Source organism: Lagenorhynchus albirostris, chromosome 5 (genome assembly GCF_949774975.1).
Source record: "Lagenorhynchus albirostris chromosome 5, mLagAlb1.1, whole genome shotgun sequence".
In the NCBI taxonomy this organism is placed as follows: domain Eukaryota; kingdom Metazoa; phylum Chordata; class Mammalia; order Artiodactyla; family Delphinidae; genus Lagenorhynchus; species Lagenorhynchus albirostris.
In genome coordinates, this window is record NC_083099.1 from 13,507,668 (window position 1) to 13,534,608 (window position 26,941).

The following is a 26,941-nucleotide window of genomic DNA, read 5'->3' on the forward strand; positions in this document are numbered from 1 at the left end:
TCACTAGATGACTGTTGGTTACTTTTAGTTCTACAAATCAGTGTTGGATTATAAGATTTCATCTGTCTAGAGCTTATCTTTGGCAGCCATAACTTTAAGAACATAACCAAGAACTAGAAGTTAAGCCTACCAATCTCTACGAAAAAGAAACAAATGAAAAATAGTATCAACGTATGTTTACCCTCAAATTATATACAAGTTTTACAAGTTTAGATTACGATTTCCAACCTTTTTTAAAAAAGACAAAGAGAGGATTTATAGAAAGTTGCTTTGAAAATAGTTATGAGGGAGAATTTCAGAGGAAATGAGAAGTAAACATAAGAAGCAGGTAGTCTTCAGCTCTTAAGGGACACAATTTTAGATACCTCAGATTTTAATATCTGTTTCTATTTTTTTAATTCTGAAAATCTAATGGATAGTGTTTCAGCAACCAGATTTTCATAGGCATTCACGATATTTACTATAAAGGAGATGTTTTCTTTGTAACTGTACTTTATTTTAATTAAAGGTTGCAGAGAGAGTGGCTGCAGAAAGGGCAGAATCTTGTGGCAATGGTAATAGTACCGGATACCAAATTCGTCTCCAGAGGTAAAGAATGTTCACTTGTTTACAGGTAGATTTTAGTGAAACTTTGAAATTAGAGATCCAAAAGAAAGATCTTTCCCCTATTTTTATGCTGATTATTGCTATTAGAATTAACATTTAAAGTAACTGCAACATATGAGGCTTGCAACCCACAAAATCATTTTTTTAACCCAAATTCAGATTTGGATTGCCATTTTAAGATGTCTTTTACATTATGGAATGATTAGAAAGATAACATTTTTCCTGGTTATATGTTAGTAGACCATCACTCACCCTGAAAAGGAGTTGACCTCCTGTATATTTTGATACCACCATGCAGCCACTAACTGACTGAATTTAGTTTTGTGTCTTTAACCCCCTATCCCATTCCACTGTATTTCTTTAGTCCTTCTCTGCAGGTCAAGATTCCATTTACCTTTTTAAATGAATTGATTTTCTAATCACTGAACAGAAGTTTAGTTCCCTAAATATTTGGTCTTTTTCTGAATGGTAGCACTTTTGCTTTTAAAAAGAAATCATTAACATAGTATCATAACAGAAATAATGTATAATGAACTTGAAGCTAGTATGTCTCATTACTGTATCATTGTAAGGGTTCCAGTAACTAAAATTTAAGTATGAAGTTTTTCATTAAAACTGAAAAAAATTTTTTAAATTGAAGATATTCTTTTAAACTTTTGTAGTACTTAAGTAATTTATTAGTAAAGAAAACCAAGAATTAACTCACATCTTTCATTCACAGTCGGTTGCCAAGGAAACAGGGTTCTATCTTATATTGTACGACAGGAATTATCCTTCAGTGGCTTCAGTCAGACCCGTGAGTATGTTTCAACTCAGGACATTTAGTTAAATTTATCAGAAGATGTAATTAGGAAATTGGATTTTATTAATTTATGGAAAAGTAAAATGATTCTGTTTTTGAATTTTGTGCTGAGTAACGAACTTTACACTTCTGCTTTAGGCATTTGTCCAGTGTTAGTCATATCGTGCTTGATGAAATCCATGAGAGAAATCTACAGTCAGATGTTTTAATGACTGTTGTTAAAGATCTTCTTAATTATCGACCTGACCTGAAAATAGTTTTGATGAGTGCAACATTGAATGCTGAGAAATTTTCAGAATATTTTGGTGAGTAAAATTTATGGTTGTTACTTTAGAAAGTTATCACAAAGCCATTGAATTTAGAAACAGTTTTCTAAAGAAAACTAATATAGTGCTAGGTACAGAGTAGTCAAAATAAATGTTTAGCAGTTCATTTTATTTGAATATTCATCTACCCTCTAGTCTCACAGAGAATTGGGCCTGTTTTTTAAAAATGTGGCATCATCTCTGTTCTTATAGTGAAGACATGTAGCCTTTTGGTGCTTCCACCAGATAATTAAGGTGACATCAATGAAGTCAAACCACAGATTTGAATTTTATAAACTTTTTGTGATTCTTCTGTGGCTTTTATGTAATATCACAGGCTAGGGTGGCAGTTTGCTAATAACAGTAATAACTAGCAACCACTGTGGAATACCTTCAATGTGCCAGGTAGTGTATTTGGCATGTCTTCATCAGTCCTCATGATACCTTGTGAAGTAGGTGCTATTCTTATTTTTACAGATGAGGAAACAGCCTCAGAGTAGTTAAGTAGCTTACCCAAGGTTGCATACTTAACAGAGAGTCAAGATGATTTGAAACTAAATTTGAGGGAATTCCCTGGCAGTCTAGCCGTTAGGACTCAGTGCTTTCACTTCTGGGGCCCGGGTTCAGTCCCTGGTCAGGGAACTAAGATCCCACAAGCTGCACAGAGTGGCCAAAATATAAAAAAAGAAACTAAATTTGACTAGCTGCAGAGTACATTCTTTTAAAGTTATGCCTTACTGTCTCTCCTGCTTAAATTGTTGGGGCAAGGAGAAAAGGGAATTAAAATGGAATAGAACTATAATGTGTTTATATTCAGCCCGGTTGACCCTCAAAGCCTTGTGAGATTAGTTGAGCATATTATACTTTGTCTTTGTCTCTGTCTCAGTCCTTTTTGATGAGAAATCCAGAACTAACTTTGAGTAAACTTATGCAAGTCAGAGGCAAAGTTTGGTGCCACCTCAGATACTTTGATATGTGTCTACAGTGTTGGCCTTTGTTTACAGTGTATATGGCTTATTTTGTTCGATACAAAAACCCTAAATAGCATTTAAATAACAATACTAAGACTTATTTTTTAACTAATGATTCTAAACTAGTAAGCAACAGTTTAATATTTGGTCAGGTCTTGCTTTAACTACGTTTCTTCTTTCCATAATTCTGGATACCACAGGGGTTACGTTTCTTATGTAGATTTCACTAAAACTTAGGTTCTGGTGGCACCATCTTGGCTGATGATGAAGAGAAGTAGACTTAGTAGGTCTTGAATCCAACTTAAAATACTCTATTTTTTGGTATTCTGGGTTACTTTGTAGAACTGTGAGATGTGTGTACAGTTTGGTAACAGTAAATCGGTACTGAGTGAACACTAGACTGCTGGTTTTATTAAATTAGATATGGAAAAATAAGGTAGAGCTGTAAAAGTGTCAGGACCACTTTCTGAAGTTAAAACTAATGGAGTCATTGTCCTATTTACAGTCTGTTGAGTTATTTTTGGGTTTTTTTTTTGAACATTCAAGTACAGATTTATGTTTTATCTACCATGATAGGTAACTGTCCAATGATACATATACCTGGTTTTACTTTTCCGGTTGTGGAGTATCTTTTGGAAGATATAATTGAAAAAACAAGGTAAGTAAATATTAGGAACTAAAAGAGATTAAAAATACTAACATGTCACCATTTTGTCAAACTTTAGTCTCAGAAACTCACCCTTAAAACTGTTTCAAACTCATCTCTAAAACATTGTTTTTCCTTAAATCAGGGATTCCCAAACTTGGTTGCACATTAAAATGACCTGGAGCTTTTTAAAACCCACATTCACACTTCATACCATAATTATATTACAGAGTCTAGGCTGGTAGCTAAGTGTCAGTGTTGTTTAAGGACCCCTGGGCAGTAAAGTTTGGGAACTCTGTCTTTAGCACTGAACCTCTCTTCTGGTTCTCCTACCTGGTATTCATTCTCTTTTGCTGGCTTCTATTCCCCACCCTTTAAATATGATTTCCCCCTAGAGTTCTCACTTATACTTTTCTCAGCCTTTTATTTCACTGTTAAATCTTTTTTCCATGACCATAGTTCCAAATTTTCAGAACTATTTTCCAGTAGCTTGCAGAACTACAGCTTCAGAACTGAAGCTCTTCCTGAATTCTAAACTTATCTAACTCTATACTCAACAGCATTGCAGTACCACAGATTTCTTGAACCCCACATTTTTCAAACAAAAATCATGATCTTATATTTGATTCCTGCCATGCTTCCACCAAAAAATTAAAGCAGTCTGTGTTGCTTAGTATGCCTTATTATAATGGTTACTCCTGTTATCCTCCACCCAGTTGTCTAAGCTGTAAATCAAAAGAGCTGGTGTTTATCAAGCAGTTATATACCAGGATGTGTTAACTGCTTTACATGCTCAGTAACCAAACTACTCTAAGTCATTCTATATGCCATCCCACTCTGCCCCTCAAAAACCCTGAGAGCTTTCTCCTTGAACATACCTTCTCATTTTTGTTTCTTCTACTTAAGGTCCTTATTATCTCTCCTGTGTTAATATAATAGTTCCTCTCTTGGCACTGTGGTCTTCACTCTTACAACTGCTGCCATCTATTTTCCAAACAAATCTGGTCATGGGAGCTTTCTCCCCCAGGGCATGCCCCTCAGATTTCTTTTTGAAAACTGATTGAGGAACCTTTATTGGTGTGTCATGGCCTGTAGCAGAGCACCTCAGCTGGTAGGCCCAGGTTATTGATCCCCTCAGCACTGGTCATTAGCTGCTAGCAGGCTTCTCGAGGAGCCGTACAAAATTATGTTAGTATTCCTTGATGAGGAAGGGCTGGGAAAGCACAGCCCCGTAGGATCAGGTTCCAGTTCCTTAGCCTGTCACCCCAAGGCTCTTTTACAGTCTGGCCCTGTCCTCTCTTTCTAGCCTCATGCATCCCATGGTCTGCCCATCCTAAATGCACTATTCTCTAGTCTGCCATCTTGTGCCCTTTCATGACTTTATGCTTTGTTACGTGCTATTTCCTCCTTTTAGAGCTACGTTTGCCACCTTCTTCATCTTTTCATCTATAAACTGTTATGTAAGAACAAATTCCAGCTTCATTGCCCATTAAGCCTTCTCTGATACCTCTCACAGAGTGAGTTACCTTCTCAACAAGACTCCCAGAGCACTTCTATCATATCTCTTGTAACACTTATTGCCATGTAATGTGTCTTTTTATATTTGCCTCTTGCACTAGATTTCAGATTTTCAAGGTCGAGGATTTTGTCCTGTTCATCTTTGTGACTAGTGCATAGCATAGTGCCTGGCCTGTAGTAAACATCTGAAAAATATATGGACAGATGTAGAAATATTTGTGCTGAGATTTTTTTTCAAGATTCCACAGCTTACTTGTTAAAGGAGAAAATCAGGAAGTGATAGTGGGAAGGTGAGAACAAAGATCCTGCTGCATATTTCACATGGAGAAAAGTCAGCTTTTGAGTGGACTTTATTTAACAGATATTTTTTAAACTTTATGGCTTGCACTGTGCACTAAGATCTGAGCATAAAACAAGTGAAAGACTCATTACACACCCTCAGAACTTATATCTAGATAGGGAGACATACAAGCTATTACTCTAAGGTGTGATTGACCTGTTCTGGGGAAGTGAGAGTACATTGGAAATCAGTTTATAAAGCAGGGATAGGCTGAATAAGTCAGGAAAGTAGTGAAATCAGTGTAGCAAAGAGGGAAGTGTGTATGTCAGGGAGGAACATATAAAAGTGAAAGTGTATGTTGGTCTTCCATGCTCTGGTTTTATCATCAATGCTTATACATTTTTATGCTCTCCCTCCTCAATTCCACTTTCTACCATGTGTCTCATTTCCTACCATAGCACATTTACCAGTTGTTTTCTAAGATAATAATAGGCAACAGCTTGACAATAAAAACAAAGTTCCAGGGATCAGTAATCTAAAATTACATAAAGATGGATTGCTTTCTTAAGGTCCCCATAAGGCAGGGAATGTACAAGGAATGGTAGCGAAGGGGAGTCTCTTGAAGCAAAAGGATGGTATCTGTGCACTTGTCATTCTTTAGCCATCCTAAGAGGGGAGGTGAAGTAGGGTGGTCATTGGATAGAAGTTTTCAGCAGAGACCCCCAGCTGTTCCTTTCCCAGAAGAAGAGCTGCACTACAGGGAAGTAAGGAAGAAAGTAGGTGAGGTGTTATGGAGGGTTGTGATTGGGTTCTTGGGGAGGGGGTTTAAAGGTTACCTCTGTTTTTGGAATTGCTGGGAAGGGAGCCAACTGTGGGTCCATCCTGCTGACTAGACTAATCTCTGTCTCAGGTTGTCCTACCTCACGTTGGTGCCTCTATATGTATCGAAGACTTAGGGGAATCCTGGGTCACAGGTACTGAATAGGGAAGGGGATTGATTAATACTTTTGGGGTGTCTGCTATGTGTCAGGCACTGTGCTTTATCACTTTTGTTTTTTTAATTCTCATACAATACTGTTAAAAGAGTATTCGTCTCTCAAATAAGGAAACTAAAGACCAGAGGTTTATACCTTGCCCAAGGTCACACAGCTAGTCAATGGCAGAGCAAGGACATCAGTCCCATTCTGTCTGATTCACGAAGCCCATGCTCCAAATCCCCCATTCCATCTAGATGCTCTCCTCCAGGTGAACTCTGAGGGGCTTTGGGGTTAAAGTGTAGGTTCATTTTTCTTTGTCCCTCTCTACTCCCATGCCTCTGAGAACCCACTTATGGTAGGTGACATTCTTGGGCAGATGTGCCCTCTGTTTTTAGCAGTCACTGCAGCATGGTGGAGTCAAAGCATAGCACTGGACTGACACGTAAGAGATTGGAATGCTGATTCTCGCTCTGCTGTTACTATGTCTGTGAGACTGAGCAGAACTAAGTAGTTCTCAAGCATGGGTCTGTAGATCTCTACACTGTCTGAATCTCCTGGGGCACTAATTAAAATTCCTGGATTAGCAGACCCCAGCCAGACCTACTGAATCCAAATCACAATATAGGATATAGGAGTCTATTTTACAAACTCCCCAGGGGATTCTTATGTGCACTCAGGTTTGGAAACCTCCTATATTCAAAATCTGAGTCTTCTAGGCAATCATTAACTTATTTTAGACTTACATTAATGTTAACTTTTGATTTAAAAGCAAATTCAAACTTAAAGATGGAAGTTACTCTAGTTATTTTTAAATTTTTATTGCTGAAGATGATCTAGAAGTTTATATGCTTTGATAGAGAAGAATGATTTTTATCTAAAATGTCATTTTATATGTTAATACTTGGCAGTAAATTTATGTTTAACTGGCATTCACTAGAAAGGATAGTGAAGATGTTCTTTAAAGTTTCTTTTTAAAATCCTAAATGTAAAATAGAGATATTGAATATTAGCTAAAACCAGAGTTTCAAAAAAGTGAAGCTATTTAAGAATGTTTTTATTTTAGATATGTTCCAGAACAAAAAGAACACAGATCCCAGTTTAAGAGGGGTTTCATGCAAGGGCATGTAAATAGACAAGAAAAAGAAGAAAAAGAAGCAATCTATAAAGAACGCTGGCCAGGTTATGTAAGGGAATTGCGAAAAAGGTAAGTCTGTTTTGTTTGAAAGTGAACACGGTGGCTAAATGACTAAAACAAAAAGCAGGATTGTCTTGATTTCGTACGCATTTAAGGATAGCATTGCAAGTCTCATTCTAGCTGAATACTGATTTGACTTGTAAACACTATCATAATCCCAGTAATTCTTTCCTATTTATTGATTATGTTTTCCCATTTGCAGATTGAGTTAATTATAAGATTTTATAGCAAGTTAAACTTCAGGAAACTATCAAGTATTTCATGGCTTTCTATTTGACTTTGACAGGTATTCTCCAAGCACTATAGATGTTATAGGAATGATGGATGATGATAAAGTTGATCTGAATTTGATTGCTGCCCTTATTCGATACATTGTTTTGGAAGAAGAGGTTAGTTTTGTTTTTAAGTTTCAAAATTGAAATATAATTTCAATTTTATTTTTGTATCAAGGCCATGAAAAAAATTTTCTTAAATGCTATAAAAAAAAATAATAACCTATAGAAGAAATGGCTTTTGACACCAGAAATAGGAATTTCAAAATACGAAAGATTTAGGCATTTGACCTGTTGGAAGAAAAGACTAAACAAGTGAAATGTCTGGATTATAAATCCTATTTTTAAAAAGTGAACTTATGTTCTGTAGTTATAATTGGTAACTAAAGTTATCTTGAGCTAGTATAATTTTAATGAAGACTTAATTGTGCACAGAATTGTACTTAGTGTATTTTGTTATGTGATCCTTTGTAATGGTTCTTTCCCCTCCATATAGGATGGTGCAATATTGGTCTTTCTACCAGGTTGGGACAATATCAGCACTTTACATGATCTCTTGATGTCACAAGTGATGTTTAAATCAGGTATTATAGAAATGCATTTTATTGTAATTCCAAGAGTGGTACTTGAATCATATGTAGCCTGGTTATTTTCTTTCATTTGAGCTTGGTGGTCTTAGTCCAGGTTGGGTTTTTTCAAAAGTTGGATCTTACTTTTTTCTTTTTTTTTTTTTTTCTTGGAAATTCTACGTCAGAGATGAAGATGGTAGGTATGTAGTGAAGTTCCTTATTTAGTGTTATGGTGAGACTATTTTTCCTCTCTTCCTAAATTTGCCTAATAAAATTGAGTTCATAAAGTTAAGATGTTAGCTTTGAAGTTTTTGTTTTTCACTCACTTCTGCATTTAGTTGGGCAGAAGTTTGAATTTATCCGTTAGTCCACTATTTCTCAGCTGCCTATACAGCAGAGTCACCCATGGCACTTCATTAAAATGCAGATACCCACATCTCAGAATATTAGAATGTGACCTGAACATCTGAATTAAAAAAAAAAGTCCTTAGGTGATTCTGATTGTTTAACAGCATGTTTACATCTTAGAGAAATGCATGGGAACATTTTTCTCCTATGAAATTCAGTTAAAGCTTTTTCAGGAGTCGTCATTAACTTTAGCAAAGCAAATTCTATTTACTATTTTATAGTTCTGAATATACTTCCTAACCTTACTCTGTTGAAGTGCTTTTGATACATTTTATTTTTACAGAACACTAAAAAATATCTTGATCTAATTTTATTGGCTAAAATATTTTTTATTCTTTGTTAAATCCCATCATGGTAATGCCCTCAAGGATTCTCTATAATTAAAATTATTTGTAATTATTAATAATTTAAAATTTATTAATAATTTAAAATTATTTATAATTAGAATTATTTATTCTCTAGCCGGAAAAATATTTTTATCTGATCACCATGATTCCTCTCTAAACAATTGGAATACTTTTTTGGCTGAACCTTCCAATTTTGGCCTCTCCTTCCCCCGTCATAAACACTATTGTATGATCTACTTTTCGTTTTTAAAAATATAGATGTGTATATATTTTTCTAGAAAAATGCAGGGAAGATCATTTTGGGGGGAGTGGGGGAAAGGGTGTAACATACATTATTATAATTGACTTGATTAACTTTCTAATTGAATTATTCTCAAGGATGGAGGTATTAATTTATACTTCCACCACCAGCTTAATTTCTTTTAAAGGAAATCTTTCAAAAATTTAACATACCTAATCGTTATCATCTGATAATCATCTATAATCAGATTTTCCCATTTTTTTTCCCCTAAAGTGTCTTTCACAGCTAGCTTGCTCAGACTATAGAAAAAGTCAGACTGATAGATTGTTTACTGTAGTTCTAGAACATCACTCCCATCCTCTCCTTACTTTACCCATAGTGGAAAAGACTAGGTCTGCAACATTCTGGAACTGTCTGAATCTTTACGGTATCATTTCATTTGATCCTCTCTTACCTCTGTTCCCTTGCAAACTGGAAGTTATATCTGAAGGCTTGGTTCAATTCGAGTTAAGTATTTAGAGTTGATGTATTTCATATCATGTCACAGAGACAAGTAATTAAGAGCATTCTTTTTTAGCAATACCAATTGTTTGACAGCATTTTACTGCTTTTTAAGTTCAGAGGGGTCATAGAGAGTCTATGGGGGAGCACCATGTCTCCTTTGAATAACAACAGTTCTTTATCTGGGGGAAATACAGCTATATAGGGGTCATTTGGACACTCTTGCTGGAGATGTAAGTCAGGTTGCACTTTGGTAACTATATCTAACTGAAATTTACCCTTGCTTCCTTAACATTCTATCCTTCCCATTACTGTATTACATCAAACTTTCTGTCTATTGGCTAATAATCATGAATGGGCTTGAGCAACTTCATTTTGAAAGTTAAAACTTCTTATATTCCTAACAATTTTTTTTTTAATGTGGGTCACTTTTGGAATGTATTACATTTAACCAGTGCTATTCAATTATTTTTAAGTAGGACATGGAAATTTAGTAAGTAATTTGCTTTAAAAATTTATTCTTTGTATGATTAAAGTAGGATTACCCAAAGTCTACAAACATATTCATCCATATTAAGCAAAACCTTTGGTCTTCAGTTAGTGGTGGGAATGGAGTTAATGATTTTTTTAATATAATTTGAAAAGAGAGCGTCCAACTTTTTTAAGCATTCTTTAGGAATTTAGAATTAACAAAAAAATATTAACAAGAACATAAAAAGAATAAAGTTGGTCTGATTATCAGGTGGCTTAGCATCTGAATTCATTGTTCCATATATATATTTTTTAATAAATTTATTTATTGGCTGCGTTGGGTCTTCGTATCGCGCGTGGGCTTTCTCTAGTTGCGGAGAGCAGGGGCTACTCTTCCTTGCGGTATGCGGGCTTCTCGTTGCGGTGGCTTCTCTTGTTGCAGAGCACAGGCTCTAGGTGCGCAGGCTTCAGTAGTTGTGGCTCACAGGCTCTAGAGCGCAGGCTCAGTAGTTGTGGTGCACGGGCTTAGTTGCTCCACGGCATGTGGGATCTTCCCAGACCAGGGCTCAAACCCATGTGCCCTGCATTGGCGGGCGGATTCTTAACCACTGCGCCACCAGGGAAGTCGCTGTTCCATATTTTTTGATGGAGCTTTTCTGCAAGTATTTGTCCTAAAGTTTAATTTTCTTTTTAATTTTCAGACAGGTTTCTTATTATACCCTTACATTCACTGATGCCTACAGTTAACCAGACACAGGTATGTTGTTAAATTTATCTTTCAAACTGCGGCAGGCTTTAAGGACTGCTTATTGTAGGTTTTATTTTCTTTTATTTTTTTAATGCACATTTTCAAATAGTAATCCATATAAAAAAATACTTCTTTGAGAACCTTTGCAAATAAGTCTTCAGGGAATGATTGCACAAAAAGTTGAATAAGAGAGGCTAATCCACAAATCAAATTAGTTTTGTCAGCATTAGGGAAACTATTAAAGATTGGTTTTACCAAGAACTTGTTTGGGTTTCCTGAATAAAAGAAAAAGGTATGTGAATACCAATAAAAATAACTCAACCTAGAAATTAATAATCGACATGTACAGCTTGATATTTGAAATTTTGATTTAACAGAATTAGTACATTTGCAGGCATGAGATTTCAATAATGTATTATTATGGTTTTGGATGTTTTGGCTCTGTCAGATGCAGGGATTTCTCTAGTTAGAATGAACACTGCTTTCTCAAAGGCAAGGTGATTTTCTATTGTTTGCAGTTCCTGGTAGAATGAGATGGATCCATTTTTCCACTCTTTGTAAGAAAATATCATGACATTTTTTATTGAGAGCTTTTTAATATCCTTTCTGCTGGTACCTTAGTCCTGAGTAAGGCTCAGCCAGCTGGATTAGATACAGAGTGCATACCTGAGGGAAGAGAAGAGGAAAGAGAACTTTTGATTCCAAAGATTGGACAAAATTGTATCCAGTGTGGAGGTACTGCCATCTCTGACACCCTCACTGTAAATTATTTATTCCTTTCTTAGAGAATATGTGACTAGACTGGCAAACAACATTTTCTTTATTGATTATCATTTTTATAAACGAGGGGATAAGTTTATGCATTTTTTTGCTTTTCACCCAAGGTGGTACTTGCCATCATGACATTGTAGGATTCGCTATGTGAAGGGGATTTTTTTTTTTAAATCCAGTCAAAAAGCTAGTATACGGTGGCACAGCCAGCTGACGTTCATTCTGATGATTGGGCATCTGCCTGGTTGGTTGGTGATCTTACCTTTATACTTTTGGATAATTCATAATTCTTATCTTTAAACTTCTGTCCCTCTTCCTTAAAAGTTTGATGTACAATAAGACGTTTATACTCTCCAGCATTTGTTTAAAAAACAAATTTTAAATTATCATATTTAAATATTATTAGTAATTTATATACTACTTAAATATCTATAAATTCAAATTATCTCTATATTTAAATTATCACATTTCATTGAAATCTTGTTTGTGGTAAGGTTCTGACATCTGTGGGAGATTCAGTTTGGTTTACCAAAAGAATTCTCTGGTATTGAAGATGATGTATACCGTATAAATATATCTATAAATATTAGGTGCATATGTCAGTGAACACAGAATTGCTAAAAATGAACAGTACCTGAAGTAATGCCTCTATTTGCAAGAATGATGTATCAGAAATTAGTTTACTTTTGGGATTTTGATGTATTTATTCTTACAGGTATTTAAAAGAACCCCTCCTGGTGTTCGGAAAATAGTAATTGCTACCAACATTGCAGAGACTAGGTAAAAATTGTTTTAATTACCAACTACTGATGATTACATTAGTTTTGAGCCCCATAAATTAACAACATACTTTAATCTTTTTCTTCTACAAAATACTTTGTAATTTCTTAAAAGTAAAACTATTTTAATTTAGTTACGGTAGTGAACATAGGTTTCGTGGGGTTTTTTTCAGCGTATACTAATGTTCTAGCCTCTTTAGAAATAGCCTATTAAGTGGTTGTTTTAACGCTTTCCTAAAGAAGCATGGGGACTGAGGTCAGTTTTTCTGGTTGGGAGTAGAATTGTTCGGTAGTTTGGTAATTAGTTATATACAGCATTTAAAATATATTGTATTCCCTTGGAGGTACTACTATACCAGTATGGTAGCTGGAACAGATTGTTCTGTGGAAACTGATATTAAATCATGGAACTGGAGGGCTCATAAAGCTAGGTACAAAAGTCCTCAGGCAAGTTGTGAAGTTTGGCTGTAGGCAAATAAGAATTTAGCACATGATCTGTAAGATTGGCCCTATGTGCTGCCACTGAAGCTGCTGATGCTGCCTGTGATTTGGTGCTTGATCCCCCTTATGTTGGTAACTGGGAGGAGTGGTGAAAATCCAGAACTGCTAAAAATCAAATTGATTTAATAAAAAATGCTTTAAAATCCCTGTTTGTAGGCCTATTATCGGTTAATGTATTCTTCATGTGTTTTTAACATTTTTTAAATATTTATTTTCTAAACAGCATTACCATAGATGATGTAGTTTATGTAATAGATGGAGGAAAAATAAAGGAGACACACTTTGACACACAGAACAACATCAGTACAATGTCTGCTGAGTGGGTTAGTAAAGCTAATGCTAAACAAAGGAAAGGTCGAGCTGGAAGGTAAGATGGGACCTTTGAATGAAGCCTTAAAAACAAAAAAATTTTGTGTAGCAAAATGTGTTGGTGGCATTTAAAAATATTTATTTAGGACAGTTACCTTTCATATTTTTTAAAACTAACTGCAGCACGTTTTTAAATGGGAAAGTTGTTTTAATCATAGTTGCTTTGGAAAAACTATCCTACCAAGTTTTCTATTTTATGATATTTCTACCTCTCATTCCTCAGTCTGCTTAATTAAAATTAATATTCTTTATGTTATTAGCTATATTACTTATAATTGTGTTTCTTTTTAAAAAGCATATATTACTAATAATGATAGCTATTAATAATATTTGAATGTCAGATCATCTCATGGATACTTTATATACATTAACTTGCTTAATCCTTACCACAATGCTATGAAGTGTAGGTTATTATCTCTATTTTAAGGGTAAAGAAATTAAGGTACAAAGAACTTAAGTCATCTATCCAAAGTCACACAGTTTTGTAAGTAGCAGAGCCAGGATTTGAAGCCAGGCAGTCTGGCTCCACAGTCTGTGCTCCTCATGAGTATACTTCACAGCTGTGCTGGGTTTTCACTACCAGTTACCGATGAAAGCACAGGGAAAATACCTTTTCCCCACTGATGTGGTGATAACAGAAGAAATAGAAATACCTCTGTTTTAATGGTAGGAGAAAAGATTTGCCTTTAACACAAATAATTGCACTTATTATTTGTTGTAATGCATACTTCACAGTATTTTTACAGTCTTACTCATATGAGTAGTAGAATCATGTCTGGAGTTTTAGAAGAGAGTTTTTATTTTGCCTCTTACACGTAGAATAAAAAGATTCCTATTAATCTTCAAATACTGCTTTAAGTAAAGAAAGGAGAGTTGAAAGAAAATTTTACAGACCATTTTATCAGTCCTTTAAGTTTGTACTATATCTTTAAAGCTCTGACTCACTTGCTATGATCTTTGCTGATTATCCCAGTATAACTTGACTTCCAGGTAGTTTATTAGATTATGCATTTGGTGCTGTTGAGCATAGTCACGGCTTAATTCACGAAGTGTACCTTCTAATCAGTTAACCAGGGCATACCTTGATTGGGGACCTAGCAGGATTAGAGTTTTCCCATGCAGACCTGTCATTACTGGATACTGATTCAAAAAGTATTCACTGTGGTGAATGGGTTTTGGCACACTTTTATAAATGAATAGTAAACACACTAGGCACACTAGGCCTTAGATTTGATCCATGAGAACAATTATGGAAATAGAGTAAATGAAGTATTACATTTTATCTAATTCTTCATCCCCACTATCCTGGTGAAGGTTAACTGTGGAATTACAGTGGTTTTTTTTCCTAATTGAAGTACAGTTGGTTTACAGTGGTGTGTTATTTTCTGGTGTACAGCAAACTGATTTCGGTTATACGTATATATGTATATATACACACACAGTGTTTAATTCAAATGGAAAATAGTCCCTTGTGGACTCTCTAGATATAAATTCCTTTAGCAAAGCTAATTAGATTGATAATTATGTTGGAGGCCAGAGCAAACTATATTAACTACGTGGTCCTCAGTGGAGACCCTCTTACTTTTAGTTTCTGCAGACATGTAATATACTAGATAATGGGTCTTGGTAGACTCATGACAGAAATAGGTAAGATTTTTATAATTTATTCCTATAGGAAAGGGCCTCCCCCTCCTTTAACAGCAAGCGCCTACAGAAATATTTTATTCTGCTTGAAGATGAATGAATTCATTAACCTCTTCATATCTGTCCTTAACATTGTACAAAGAATAGTATCATTAAGGTCACTAGGTGCAAACAATAACCATTTCTAACATCCCTCTGAGAACTCAATAAATAGCACATACCTAAAAGCTTTTAAAATAATATAGACAGGTTAACATAATACCGGGATTTGTTACATAAAATGCTCACAAGGCCCAAAGAGATTAACCTACGTATACTGCTGTTATTGTGAATAGAAGTCTGGAATCTGTAAGATAGAAACAGGGAACCAAATTATTGGTAGGGGGAGGCAATCCTGTATCTTTTAGAACTAGGACTTAGGGTTAATGGATTTAAGCTTATTCAAAACAGGTGGGGAGAAGGAATATGTGATTAATAAAAATGAAATAATAATTAGTTATGGTGTGGCTTGAAAGAAATATTGACTACTTCCCCTGCCTAGTCTTTTCTCTGGAGTTCTAAAAAGTCACTGATAATACACCCCCCGCCCCTTTTTTTTAAGAGTTCAACCTGGTCATTGCTATCATCTGTATAATGGTCTTAGAGCAAGCCTTCTAGATGACTATCAACTGCCAGAAATTTTGAGAACGCCTTTGGAAGAACTTTGTTTACAAATAAAGGTAAATTAGCTGGGAGAGTTAAGAAAGTAAATAGGGTTCTAGTTTTCAGCATCTTTTATAGAGGAAAGTAGTATACTAATCTGCCAGAAAGAATTTTTACCGTGCATTTGTTTTTCTCTGTGTGTTAGTACGATTGATCCTTGAACAGCGTGGGGATTAGGGTTGCCAAAAATCCACTTGCTGCCTTTTCTGCCTCAAAAACAAAGGAATTGATAAATGACTCACCCAAGGGTGGTTAGTTGAAACAGTTTGGGTAGAATCAGGACTCAAACCCTAGTTCTTTTGATTCTACATATTGTGACCTCTGATTGAACACAAACCTTTCCCCACGCTTAGTTAATTTAAAAATCTGTAAAATAAAAATGCAAGTACTATATTTATTGAAAAAAAATTGGTGTGTAAGTGGACCCATGCAGTTCAAAAAAGGTCAACTGTAAATTATATTTTTTAAAGCTTTGATCAGTTATTGACTAAACAGTTTTAAATTACATACTGCTCTGGAGCCAGACTACCTGGGTTTGAATCCCACATCATCCTGTGGCAAGCTGGTTCTGTTATATTGGGCAAGTTATTTAAATTAACTTCATATAAAATTCTTAGAACAGTGCCTGGCACATAGTAAGTGTCCAGTAATTGTTAGCTACTGTTGTTATGTCTTAAGATCCCTCATTCTAGACTACTTACCATTTTTTCAGCATCTTAATGTATTTTGATAAAATTAGCTGCCTTATTTTGTAGGTAATTGGTAATCAACTTGTTTGTTGAGATTTTAACCAGCTACTTTTCTCATTAATAGAGTTGGTGGGTGTTAGAAAGTAGTATGTTGGCCTTTAAACATGTTTTTATAGAATCACAAATATAATTTTTACTTATTCTGGTAAAATAACTAACTTGAAAATCGTGTATAGGTTTGATGCTTTATTTTGAGTCAGTGACACAGGCAGGATTAAACTGTTATGTCAATATATGATATATGTTTAATTATATTTGTCTCTCCCCAGATTTTAAGGCTAGGTGGAATTGCTTGCTTTCTGAGTAGGCTAATGGATCCACCATCGAATGAAGCAGTGTTACTTTCCATAAAACACCTGATGGAACTGGTAAGTTTGATTTTTAAAAAAATTCTAACTTAGAGTGTTAAAGTAAGTAATCCAGCTAATTATAAAATTTACTTTCATTGTGGCAAGGTAGGCCAATGAATGTGCAGTGCCAGATTGATTCACTTTTTGGCTATTCAGCTTGGAATATGAAATATAAATTAGAAAGTTATAAAATGATACCTTTGTGAGTTTTCTTATACTGGGCTCTTTCCACACAAGTTTTTTCATTATAGGCCTGATTTCAAATTACATAAAATTTTGAAATCTTTCAATTACTGGTCCTCTTCATTTGTATTCTAGAAATGAATTTGGTTGCTTTATTCTACTCTTTCTGATTACCATAATGTTTTTAGAGCTTTTGTCAAATCCAGGTAACTTAATAACAGTGTGAACATTTTATAAAGGCAGCTCTTCTATTTTTGAAGGAATACTAGCAGGTGGCTTTTCTCCAAAATATCCTATCCCCCTACCTATCATTTTATTCTTACAGCTTTTTCCCTTAGATTCTTTTATGAAGTCAGTGTTTTGAGGAACTAGTTTCAGTGTCTTAGTCAAGTGACCACTTAGTTGGTAGCCATCCCTTCATGAGACCATGTTGAGAAGCGGCACAGGACTGGAGAGAATTAGTGAGTGAGTTAATACCCAAAGTGGAGAGAAAGAATAGAGCTGTGCGTTCCAACACAGTAGCCACTAGCCACAGGTGACTGTTTAAATTTAAATTTTGAATTAAATTACAAATTCAATATCTTGGTCACACTTGCACATTTTAGATGTTCAGTAGGCACATATGGCTAGTGGCTACCACATAATCAGTGCAGAAATAGACATTTCTGTCAATGCTGCAAGTTCTGTTGGTTAGTACTGGGCTAGAGGATGCTGAAGATGTATTTTACGTATTTCAATTTTATTTGTGCCCATCCATGTAGATAAATTTGAGAATTTGGTCCATGTAAAAATAAGCTCTTAATGTGAGTATTAAGTTGTTTAAATGAAAAGCATTGTAACTTATCTGACCATCTTTGTTGGAATTTGGATTAGATTTAGTGAGGTTACTGGTATTTTAGGGAGCAGTGCGGTTTTACTCCTGACCTCTCTTCCCCTCCAGACTTTTATCGAATAGAACAGCAGTAGAGGGCTACGGGGTGATCAGAGAATCAACGTATTATTTGTGGTAGAGACAGACAACCAGAGGGCGGCTGGAGTCTGAAGCCAGAGTGGGATGACTTCCTCTCCCAACTGAATTTAAGAACCAGTCTTTACTTAGCCATTTGTAGGCAACGAAATTGTGAAAAGGCTTGGAAAATCCTTGCCAACAGTAGGGTCTGAAGCCTACATTTTGAAAAAAAACTTCTTATTGTGCAATACAGCATGCCCATCCAGGGTAAAAGAGTAAAACAAAAATGTCCAGCTTAATGGTTTATCACAAAGTGAGCACTCTTATTTTTATTCATGTCAAGAAGTTAAGAACATTTCCAGTATCCTAAAAACCAACTTCCTACCCTCGCCCAATTACTCTACTCTCAGGCTCAAAAATAACCTCTATCATGACTTTAATGGTGGTCTCTTGCTTGTTTTTCTTGATGGTTTTACCATACCAGTATACATCTTTAAAGAGCTCAGTTTAACTTGGCCTTTTGCGAACTTTACATGAACTCACACAGGATGTGGTTTTTTTTTTTTTTTTTTGCAAGGGGGAATGGGGTTCTGTATTCTTTCACTGAAACATTGTGAGATTCATGTGCATTATTGCTTTCAGCTATAGTTCATTCATTTTCATTTCTTTACCATATTTTATTATATGACTACTGAAAGGCATTTTTGTTATTTCCAATTTGAGGCAGTTACATATAGTGCTGGTATGACTGTTCTTCAATATTTATTGTTTCTTGGTGCACGTGTTTAAGTATTTCTCATGGGTGTACACTTGAGTGAATTCACTGAGTCATAACGTATGTGTATGATTAACTTCGGTAGGTAATGCCCAACCATTTCCCAAAGTTGTCAAACTACTTACACTCCTACCAGTGTCAGTGGTAGGTGAGCATTCTCAGCTCTATAGCATCACCAACCTGTAGTCTTTTATTCTAAGCATGTTGATAGGTATGTAGTAGTTTTGTGGCTTTAGTTTGCATTACCATGACTGCTGTTGAATTTGTAGGCAGCTTTTTATGCTTATTGCCCATTTGGATAGTGTCATTTATAAATTATTGATGCCTGTTTTTCTATTACATTGTAGGAGGTCATTATATATTCTTTGTGTACTCTTGATCTGAGACTTTTGTCAGCTGTGTATTGCACATGTCTGTATTTTTACCTTTTCACTTTCTAACAGTGGTTTGAGAAACTGAAATTCCTAATTTTAATGTGGTCAAATGTATCAGTCTTTTTCTTTATTGTTACTGCTTTTTGTCCTTTAGTAAGTTTTTCTCTACCCTGGAGTCATGACGATATATTGTTTTAACTTTGTTTTCTTTTTCACACTTAGCTATATAATCCATCTGCAGTGGATTGTGTGTGTGTGTGTGTGTGTGTGTGTGTGTGTGTGTGTGTGTGTGTGTGTGTGTGTGTGTGTGTGTGTGTGTGTGTAGGTGAGGTAGGAATCAAAGTTTTTAGATATGTAGAGCAGTTGACCGAAACCATTTATAGAAAAGTTCATCCTTTTCCTCTTTGTTCTGCAGCCATAGTCATAGATCAGGTGTCTATGGATTTATTTGTCCGTTTGTAGGCTCTCCTTTATTCTGTTGGTGTATATTTCTATCTTGAGCTGGTGTCACACTGCCTTAATTATAATATTGAGTCTTACCAAACAAGAACATGATCTGTCCCATTGATTTAGTTATTTAATCTCTTGGTGTTTCAGCGTTTTCTGTGTATTATAGAACTTTTTAAAAGATTTATATCTGGTTTGTAGTATTTCTGGATTATATTCAGACTTCAAAATTTTTCATTTTCTTGTGAGTCTGATATACAGAAATCAAATTGGTTTTGAATGTTGACCTTGCATTCATCAATGCTATGAAACCCACTTACTCTGATAACTATATGTAGATTTTTGAGTACACAGTCACATCTATAAATAATTGCAATTTTATTTATTCCTTTCCAGCTGTCATCCAGGATCCTTAGTACAATGTTGAGCAGAAGTGTTATGATAGTGTGCACTCTTATGTTCTTATTCTCGAAGGAAAACCTGTCAAAAATTCGTTGAGCATGTTTTTTGAAGATTTTTGGTGGAAACTATCAAATTAAGGAAGTTTCTATTCTTAATTTACTAAGAGATTTTTATCATGCATGGATAATGGATTTTATCAAATACCTTTTCTGCCTCTAATGAGATTATACAATTATGCTGTTTTTTTATGTTAAATTTGTAATATATTGAATTACATTGATTTTTCAATTGTTAAACCAACTTTCATTCCAGAAACAAACCTATCTTGCTGGGATTCAGTATGCCATTATTTTATTTTGAGTTTCTCATGCGTAAGATTATTTAGTTTTCCTTTTTCCAGATGTCCCTTGTCAAGTTGGTACCAAGATTATGCTAGGCTCAGAAAACAAGTGGAGAGGTTTTGTTTTGTTTTTTTCCTATTCACTGAAAGAGTTTTTATAAGACTGAGGTTATTTCCTCCATAAATGTTTAGTAGAGATCTTTGTCTAATGAGACATTTGAGTTATTTTTGTTCTGGTTTTTAATTTAAATTTTTACATTTTTATACAGTTTTTAAAGGTTACACTCCATTTACAGTTATTACAAAATATTGGCTATATTCCCCATGTTGTACAACACATCCTCGTAGTCTGTTCTACACCCAGTAGTTTGTACCTCCCACTCTCCCACCCCATAACAAACTAGTGGTTGGTTGCCAGTGAGGGGAGGTGGGCAGTTGAGTTATATTTTTTATTATTTTTGTTGTTGTTCAAATCTTGTTATTTTGAATGTGTACTAGACATTGTATTTACAGAGGTCTTTGTAGATAAAAACTTGGAGCTTGGGGTGATGGTAATTTCTTCCAGAGAGGATTTATGTTGCTTCTTCTGGGAAAAGATGCCCCAATGTTGGGTTCACTTCCTTGGACTTCTGTCCCTCCCCTAATCCTGGACTTGTGATTTTTGTAATTCTTTTGTAACTCCTCAGTCTTCAAGCAGCTTTTCCATCTGTGCTCAGTAGGATGATTGGATCAAATTACCTAGGTAATCAGAGCAGAAGTCACCCCGTTGTGGGGGGTTCTAGATAAATATTTTATCTCTTGCTCTCCTGTCCCATGTCTCCTAAAGTACTAGAATCTAGGGGCTATGCATTCTATATTCCAAATATGTAATAGTGTCTCATTTTTTTATTTCTCCTACAACTCTTGTACTTTACTGGGTGATTTTATTTGAAGACTTACTGGTCTGTTATTTCTCTCATTTCTCTTCCACCATTTATAGTAAAGCCAAGTTGTTTCTGTTTAAGTAAGTTTCTAACCTTTGCTGACCTCAAAATTTATGTTGCAGACTTATGTTTTGATGAAGAGAACTAAAGCTGAACAATATTAGGGCATTTGGACTTAAGAGTGGCCTATTATATTTTTCTTAAACAAACTAAAATGTGGTGCTTACAATGTGTTTTAAACATAAACTCTTACTTTACAGAACGCTTTGGATAAACAAGAAGAATTGACATCTCTTGGAGTCCACTTAGCACGATTACCAGTTGAGCCACACATTGGAAAAATGATTCTTTTTGGAGCTCTGTTCTGTTGCCTCGACCCGGTGCTCACCATTGCTGCTAGTCTTAGCTTCAGAGATCCCTTTGTGATTCCACTGGTAAGAAAGATACAAGTAAAAGCCCAGGTATTTTTAGATACATAGGGTAGTTGTTTTCTTAGATAGATTTTTCATTGGCTTTTTATTAGAATGCCATTCTCTGTTATATACCATCAGAGCAATTTAAGTTGCCTTCATCTGTTTTAAGGGAAAAGAAAAGGTCGCAGATGCAAGAAGAAAGGAATTGGCAAAGGATACTAAAAGTGATCACCTGACAGTTGTGAATGCATTTGAGGTAAAAGGAATATCTTTAAATTTTAAAAATCTGTATTATAGTTATCAGGAATAAACTGCTAAGTGAGAATGCCTAAAATTAGGTGAACATTTGGAAAAAAAATTGTACATCATTTTTCAATTTTGTGATAGCTCATTACATTTACCCTTTTGGAAAAAAGTCTATATTTGTGTTTTGATAACAATAGAACAAGTGAACAATTTATTTTAAAATTTTATTTGCTATTATTCTTTTGTATCTTTGTCTTACATTTATGACAGAAGGTCCCTTTTCATTAGTAAACTATGCATGTATTCAGATTTAACATTTTTGATAGAGCATGATAGTCATGTACACTATTCAGGATAAAGAGACTTTTTCTCTTATAGACAAGCTTATCCGAGGATAAACATTTATCATCCATCTTTGCAACATTTAAATGTAATTTGGTGTATAGAGACAGCATCTTTTTACTGTAGTTCTAGTCTCAGTTTTGTACTACCTATTATGGGAAAGTTTATCCTTTTGAGCTCATTCAGTATTTTCTTTTTTCCCATCTTCCCTCCTTCTCTAGCTTAAAGCAAAGTAAAACAATATATTTTTGAAGTTGAAAATATATAATAGCATTGAAATTTGTTCAACAGAGTGCTCATTTTGATTAATACAGTCATGTACAGAATGATGCTATTTTATGTAAAATGCACAGTATGTTACTATATAACTTGCTCTTTTTTGTGTAAAGAAAGGTCTGCAAATTCAGTTTTGGTTATCTCTTAACAACTAGGATCATGGGGAGTTTATGTTTTTTTAGTTTGTTAATTTGGAAATTCTTTGAATTTTTTACAAGAAAATGAAATATCAGTAGAAAGTAAAATTATTACCAAAATAAAGACAAACTGGTAAGCAGTCTTTGCTTTGGGGAACAATATCAATACTTTTCTTCATAGGGCTGGGAAGCAGCTAGACAACGTGGTTTCAGATATGAAAAAGACTATTGCTGGGAATATTTTCTGTCTTCAAACACACTGCAGGTAATGGTGAATGTTTTGAAGTGCTTCTCATATGTTAGGTTAGGGACTTATATGTATTTTGTGTAGTCAAATCTATAGCAAAAAGTTAAGTTTTTGCTTAACTTTTGTGTGAGTGTGTCTTATGAAGTTGAATCATTATACAGAATCATAAAAGGAATCTTTATTACATCAACTGCATCAAAACAAAAAAAGATGTATAGCATAATAAACAAAAAACTAATGGCTAAGAAAAAAAATGAGCCCAAAGTTTAGCAGGAAAACACAGAGAGGCTCGATTACTGTTCCTGCACCATTTTGATGATTCATCCTGAAAATTTTCACTAATACTCCTAAAATCTGTTTTAAAATCTCAGAGCGAGTATCTTTTCTTTAACTTTTGGGTAGGTATTTTTATCTTCAACTGACTTAGTGTAGTGAGAAAACACTGGACAGGAGGCACTTGTGAAATAGAAGAAAGTGAACAATTAACAGGGCAGATGCACATCAGACTTCAGACTCTGCACTGAACTGCAGAAGTGATCTCAAGCCAGTGGGAGTAGAAATATCCTCACCTTCCCCCATTACATGTACACTCCATCTTTGTGGCATAGATTTAACAAATCTACAGGAGTAAAAGAATCCAGAATCTAGAATATTTAATCAAAAGTGCCCAAACATTAACAGAATGAAAAGAAGGGTAATAACTCTGAAAGATACTACAGCCAATGGAAAAAAAGGTAATAGGTGTCTCTACATAGAAAATTTAAGAGTAATTGAATATGTATTTAGAGATACATTGTAAGAACATTTCCCTTAAGTGGAAAAAATGAAGTACAGTATGAAAAAAGATGGTTGAATCCAACCAAGTGTTTTTTGAAAATATTATATCCAGTCAAGATACTAATTCAAGTATAAAGAAAAATGACAGGCATTCAAGAAAGCACTTGAAATACTGCACCCATGAGTTGATCTTGAAATATTTACTGACAATGAAATGCTGCCTATTAAGAAGTGAATCAGAAAGAATTCAGGAATGGAGAGTACATGCTAAGTCAGCTGGTGGTAGATACTGAAACTAAATATGGAAAAATGCAAAACAGTATTGGGAATTATGGATACAGAATAAAGGTTATTATCCTGAACAATATAAAATAATGGTGATAGAAACCAGGAGATGACCTAGAGAGTCAGTTATAAGAGAATGTAGGTGGGGAAACTAAAGTCACATAATTCATAAAAGGGATATATACTTAAATGTGACAATTTTATGTCTCATAATCTCTTACTTTAAGCTCGCAAGGATCCTTTATTAAATATCTCATGATTATAAGAATGTAAGATTCATCTAGTTCAGTTTCATTTCTTTTTAACTTCCTTAAATTGAACTAAAATTAATTTGAATGCTTTTGTAAAAACAGCTTCTATATTTACGTTATCCCGTTATTAGGATAGCATTTTTGTCTAATTCTTCTGTCCGTATAAATGCATAGTAAGTGTCTGCAATATTTACTTAGTTAATGATATTTCTGACAGTATTGAGATTAGGGTAGTCTTCTTTTGTACTTTGCTATACTACTTGAATGCTTTTTATAATGAGTCACGTATCATTTTTACCCAAAGAGTGATTTTTCTTATAAATAAACACAAGAAACAGGCCTTAAGCTTTTGTGCCAGGATGTAACAGTAGTTAATTTTCAGTAGTACATATATGGATGTTGGTTATTTTCTCTTTGCTTTCCTGTTTTGTTTTGTTTTCAAAATATGGAGTAGAGAGCAATTTTGAAAATTATGAGCCTTTTTGTAAACTGAAGTGATCCTTAAACATCGGTTGTTATTCCCTACAGCAGGCAAGCCTTAAGATTGGACAATAAATATTTTTGGTTTACAATCCATATGGTTTCTGTTGCAACTGCTCACCTCTGCCATTATAATGCAAAAGCAACCAAAGATAGCGTGTTGATGAATGGGTGTTGTTTTGTTCCAGTAAAACTTTATTGACAAAAACAGGTGTTTATAAATTTTGTAGTTTACCAACCCCTGCTCCAAAACATCACATTTTTGCAGAAGTGTTTCATAAAGCAGGGAAAGCTCAAAGCTAAATTTATTTATGAGTACATGCTTTATAACCGCTATCAATTTGTGTGAAAGGTATTCTAGTTCTGTTTGTTACCATTGCTCCCTAGATGCTGCATAACATGAAAGGGCAGTTTGCTGAGCATCTTCTTGGAGCTGGATTTGTAAGCAGTAGAAATCCTAAAGATCCAAAATCTAATATAAATTCAGGTAAAGCAGAAAGTACAGTGTAAATAACTTGCTGCTGTTGTCAGTTGTATCCATATTTTACTTTTTTTTTCTCTACCTTCCCACCCCCAATAGATAATGAGAAGATAATTAAAGCTGTCATCTGTGCTGGTTTATATCCCAAAGTTGCTAAAATCCGACTAAATTTGGGTAAAAAAAGAAAAATGTAAGCATTGAAGATTATTATGAATTATTTGTAGTTCTCTCAAACTTTCGAAATCCTCTACTGCAACAGGGCTTATATTGTACATTTGTTCTTACTCATAATAGGGCCATATTCTTGTTACTTTTGGTCATTGAAGAGAAGGCAAACTGTTTACCATGGGCATCACTTTCCCTCATAGCACATCCCTGGAGTCTGCTGCTTCATCACCCATTTTTCACAAAGAATGTTAGTGAAATATAATATCAATGTAAATATGAGAACAGTAAGCCAGCTATACCTTGTTTAGAGTAAATTTTGTTTCAGGATATTTTTTTCCTCTTTTTTTTTTTTGCGGTACGCGGGCCTCTCACCGCTGCGGCCCCTCTCGCCGCAGAGCACAGGCTCTGGACGTGCAGGCTCAGTGGCCATGGCTCACGGGCCCAGCTGCTCGGGCCCAGCTGCTCCGCGGCATGTGGGATCTTCCCGGACAGGGGCACGAACCTGTGTCCCCTGCATCAGCAGGCGGACTCTCAACCACTGCACCACCAGGGAAGCCCTTTTCCTCTCTTTTAAAACAAGTAATTTTCTACTTGAGATCTTTGAATAAAATTGTGGTGATTTTACTATTTTGAGAAATAAAGTATAATTTTAAATGTATGTACAAATAGAGTCAGCCTTAGTTGTAATTGGAGACAACAAATAAGGCATATTTTTGCCCAGTAAAATAATTCATTCCAGTGAGGAGAAAAGAGAAACTGAAAGTCACAAATGGCTAGTGGTATGTGAATTGGTGCCATGCTTTTGGAAGACAGTTTAGATTAGAATTATGTATCAGCAGTCATTAAAATAGTCACTGGCCCCGTGGATTCATAAGTGAATATTTGAATTTAATATTTTCTAAGGAAGTAATTCCAAATGTTTTTTGACAGGTATATTATAAACAACATAGATGTCTAGTAGCAGTGGGGAAATTATGGTTTTGTAAGACCATATTATATGGCATTTCTGTTAGGCGTATAAAACATCACTGTATATTGACATAAAATATTTGAACTGATGTTAGATGAAAAAGTTGGATGTTCTGTAAACATGAAAAAATATAGACCTCAGAGATAGCCTAGAGTGCAGCAGTGCAGTGGTTCTCAACCTGGGTGATTTTGCCTCCCTGGGGACATTTGATAATGTCTGCAGACATCTGTGGTTGTTACAAGTGGAGGAGTATGTACTACTAGCATCTAGTACATAGAGGTCAGGGATGCTATTAGGCATTCCATAATGCACAAGACAGTCCCCCACAACAGAAAATTCAATATGTCAAGAATGCTGATGTTGAGAAACCCTATTCTCACGTGGAAGATTATGGGTAACATGAATTTTAATCACTGTAGTTGGATTATCCACATTTTAAGTGATCTGAGTACTTTTTTGACATCAGTACTTTGTCAAATTCTTCTTCATATCTATCCCTAAACTTACAGGTAGCTTAACAGAGAGACTCCTTGAAATACAAACATTTTATATATCCCTCTGCCATCCTGGGAAGGCTTTATGAAAGAAAGGTAGTTTCTTTGGGTTTATGCTTTGTTTTGGTCTACTCAGCACATTTTGGCATACTGGCTAAGAGTTTAAGTTTTTGTTGGAACACATCTGTGCCTGTTTGTTCACATGTTGTTTGTGCCTGCTTTCCACCTGCATTAGCAGAGTTGAGTAGTTGTGACAGAA

The 26,941-nt window shown here is 34.9% G+C and overlaps 2 protein-coding genes across 2 annotated transcripts in view; one reads left to right on the top strand and one right to left on the bottom strand.

Moving 5' to 3' along the window:
- DHX36 (DEAH-box helicase 36) overlaps positions 1-26,941 on the top strand; it is a 59,025-nt gene that overhangs the window by 26,500 nt on the left and 5,584 nt on the right. Inside the window, exons 6-22 of the mRNA XM_060149588.1 lie at positions 509-588; positions 1,328-1,402; positions 1,547-1,713; positions 3,261-3,342; positions 7,169-7,309; positions 7,587-7,689; positions 8,069-8,156; positions 10,811-10,866; positions 12,344-12,408; positions 13,132-13,275; positions 15,523-15,640; positions 16,642-16,740; positions 21,376-21,549; positions 21,698-21,784; positions 22,711-22,794; positions 24,957-25,056; positions 25,150-25,240. Of these exons, the coding sequence (XP_060005571.1) occupies positions 509-588; positions 1,328-1,402; positions 1,547-1,713; positions 3,261-3,342; positions 7,169-7,309; positions 7,587-7,689; positions 8,069-8,156; positions 10,811-10,866; positions 12,344-12,408; positions 13,132-13,275; positions 15,523-15,640; positions 16,642-16,740; positions 21,376-21,549; positions 21,698-21,784; positions 22,711-22,794; positions 24,957-25,056; positions 25,150-25,240 (1,754 nt within the window). The remainder of the gene's footprint in view (positions 1-508; positions 589-1,327; positions 1,403-1,546; positions 1,714-3,260; positions 3,343-7,168; positions 7,310-7,586; positions 7,690-8,068; positions 8,157-10,810; positions 10,867-12,343; positions 12,409-13,131; positions 13,276-15,522; positions 15,641-16,641; positions 16,741-21,375; positions 21,550-21,697; positions 21,785-22,710; positions 22,795-24,956; positions 25,057-25,149; positions 25,241-26,941) is intronic.
- ARHGEF26 (Rho guanine nucleotide exchange factor 26) overlaps positions 1-26,941 on the bottom strand; it is a 215,432-nt gene that overhangs the window by 20,854 nt on the left and 167,637 nt on the right. Inside the window, exon 16 of the mRNA XM_060149589.1 lies at positions 11,474-11,523. Coding sequence (XP_060005572.1) covers positions 11,474-11,523 — 50 coding nt within the window. The remainder of the gene's footprint in view (positions 1-11,473; positions 11,524-26,941) is intronic.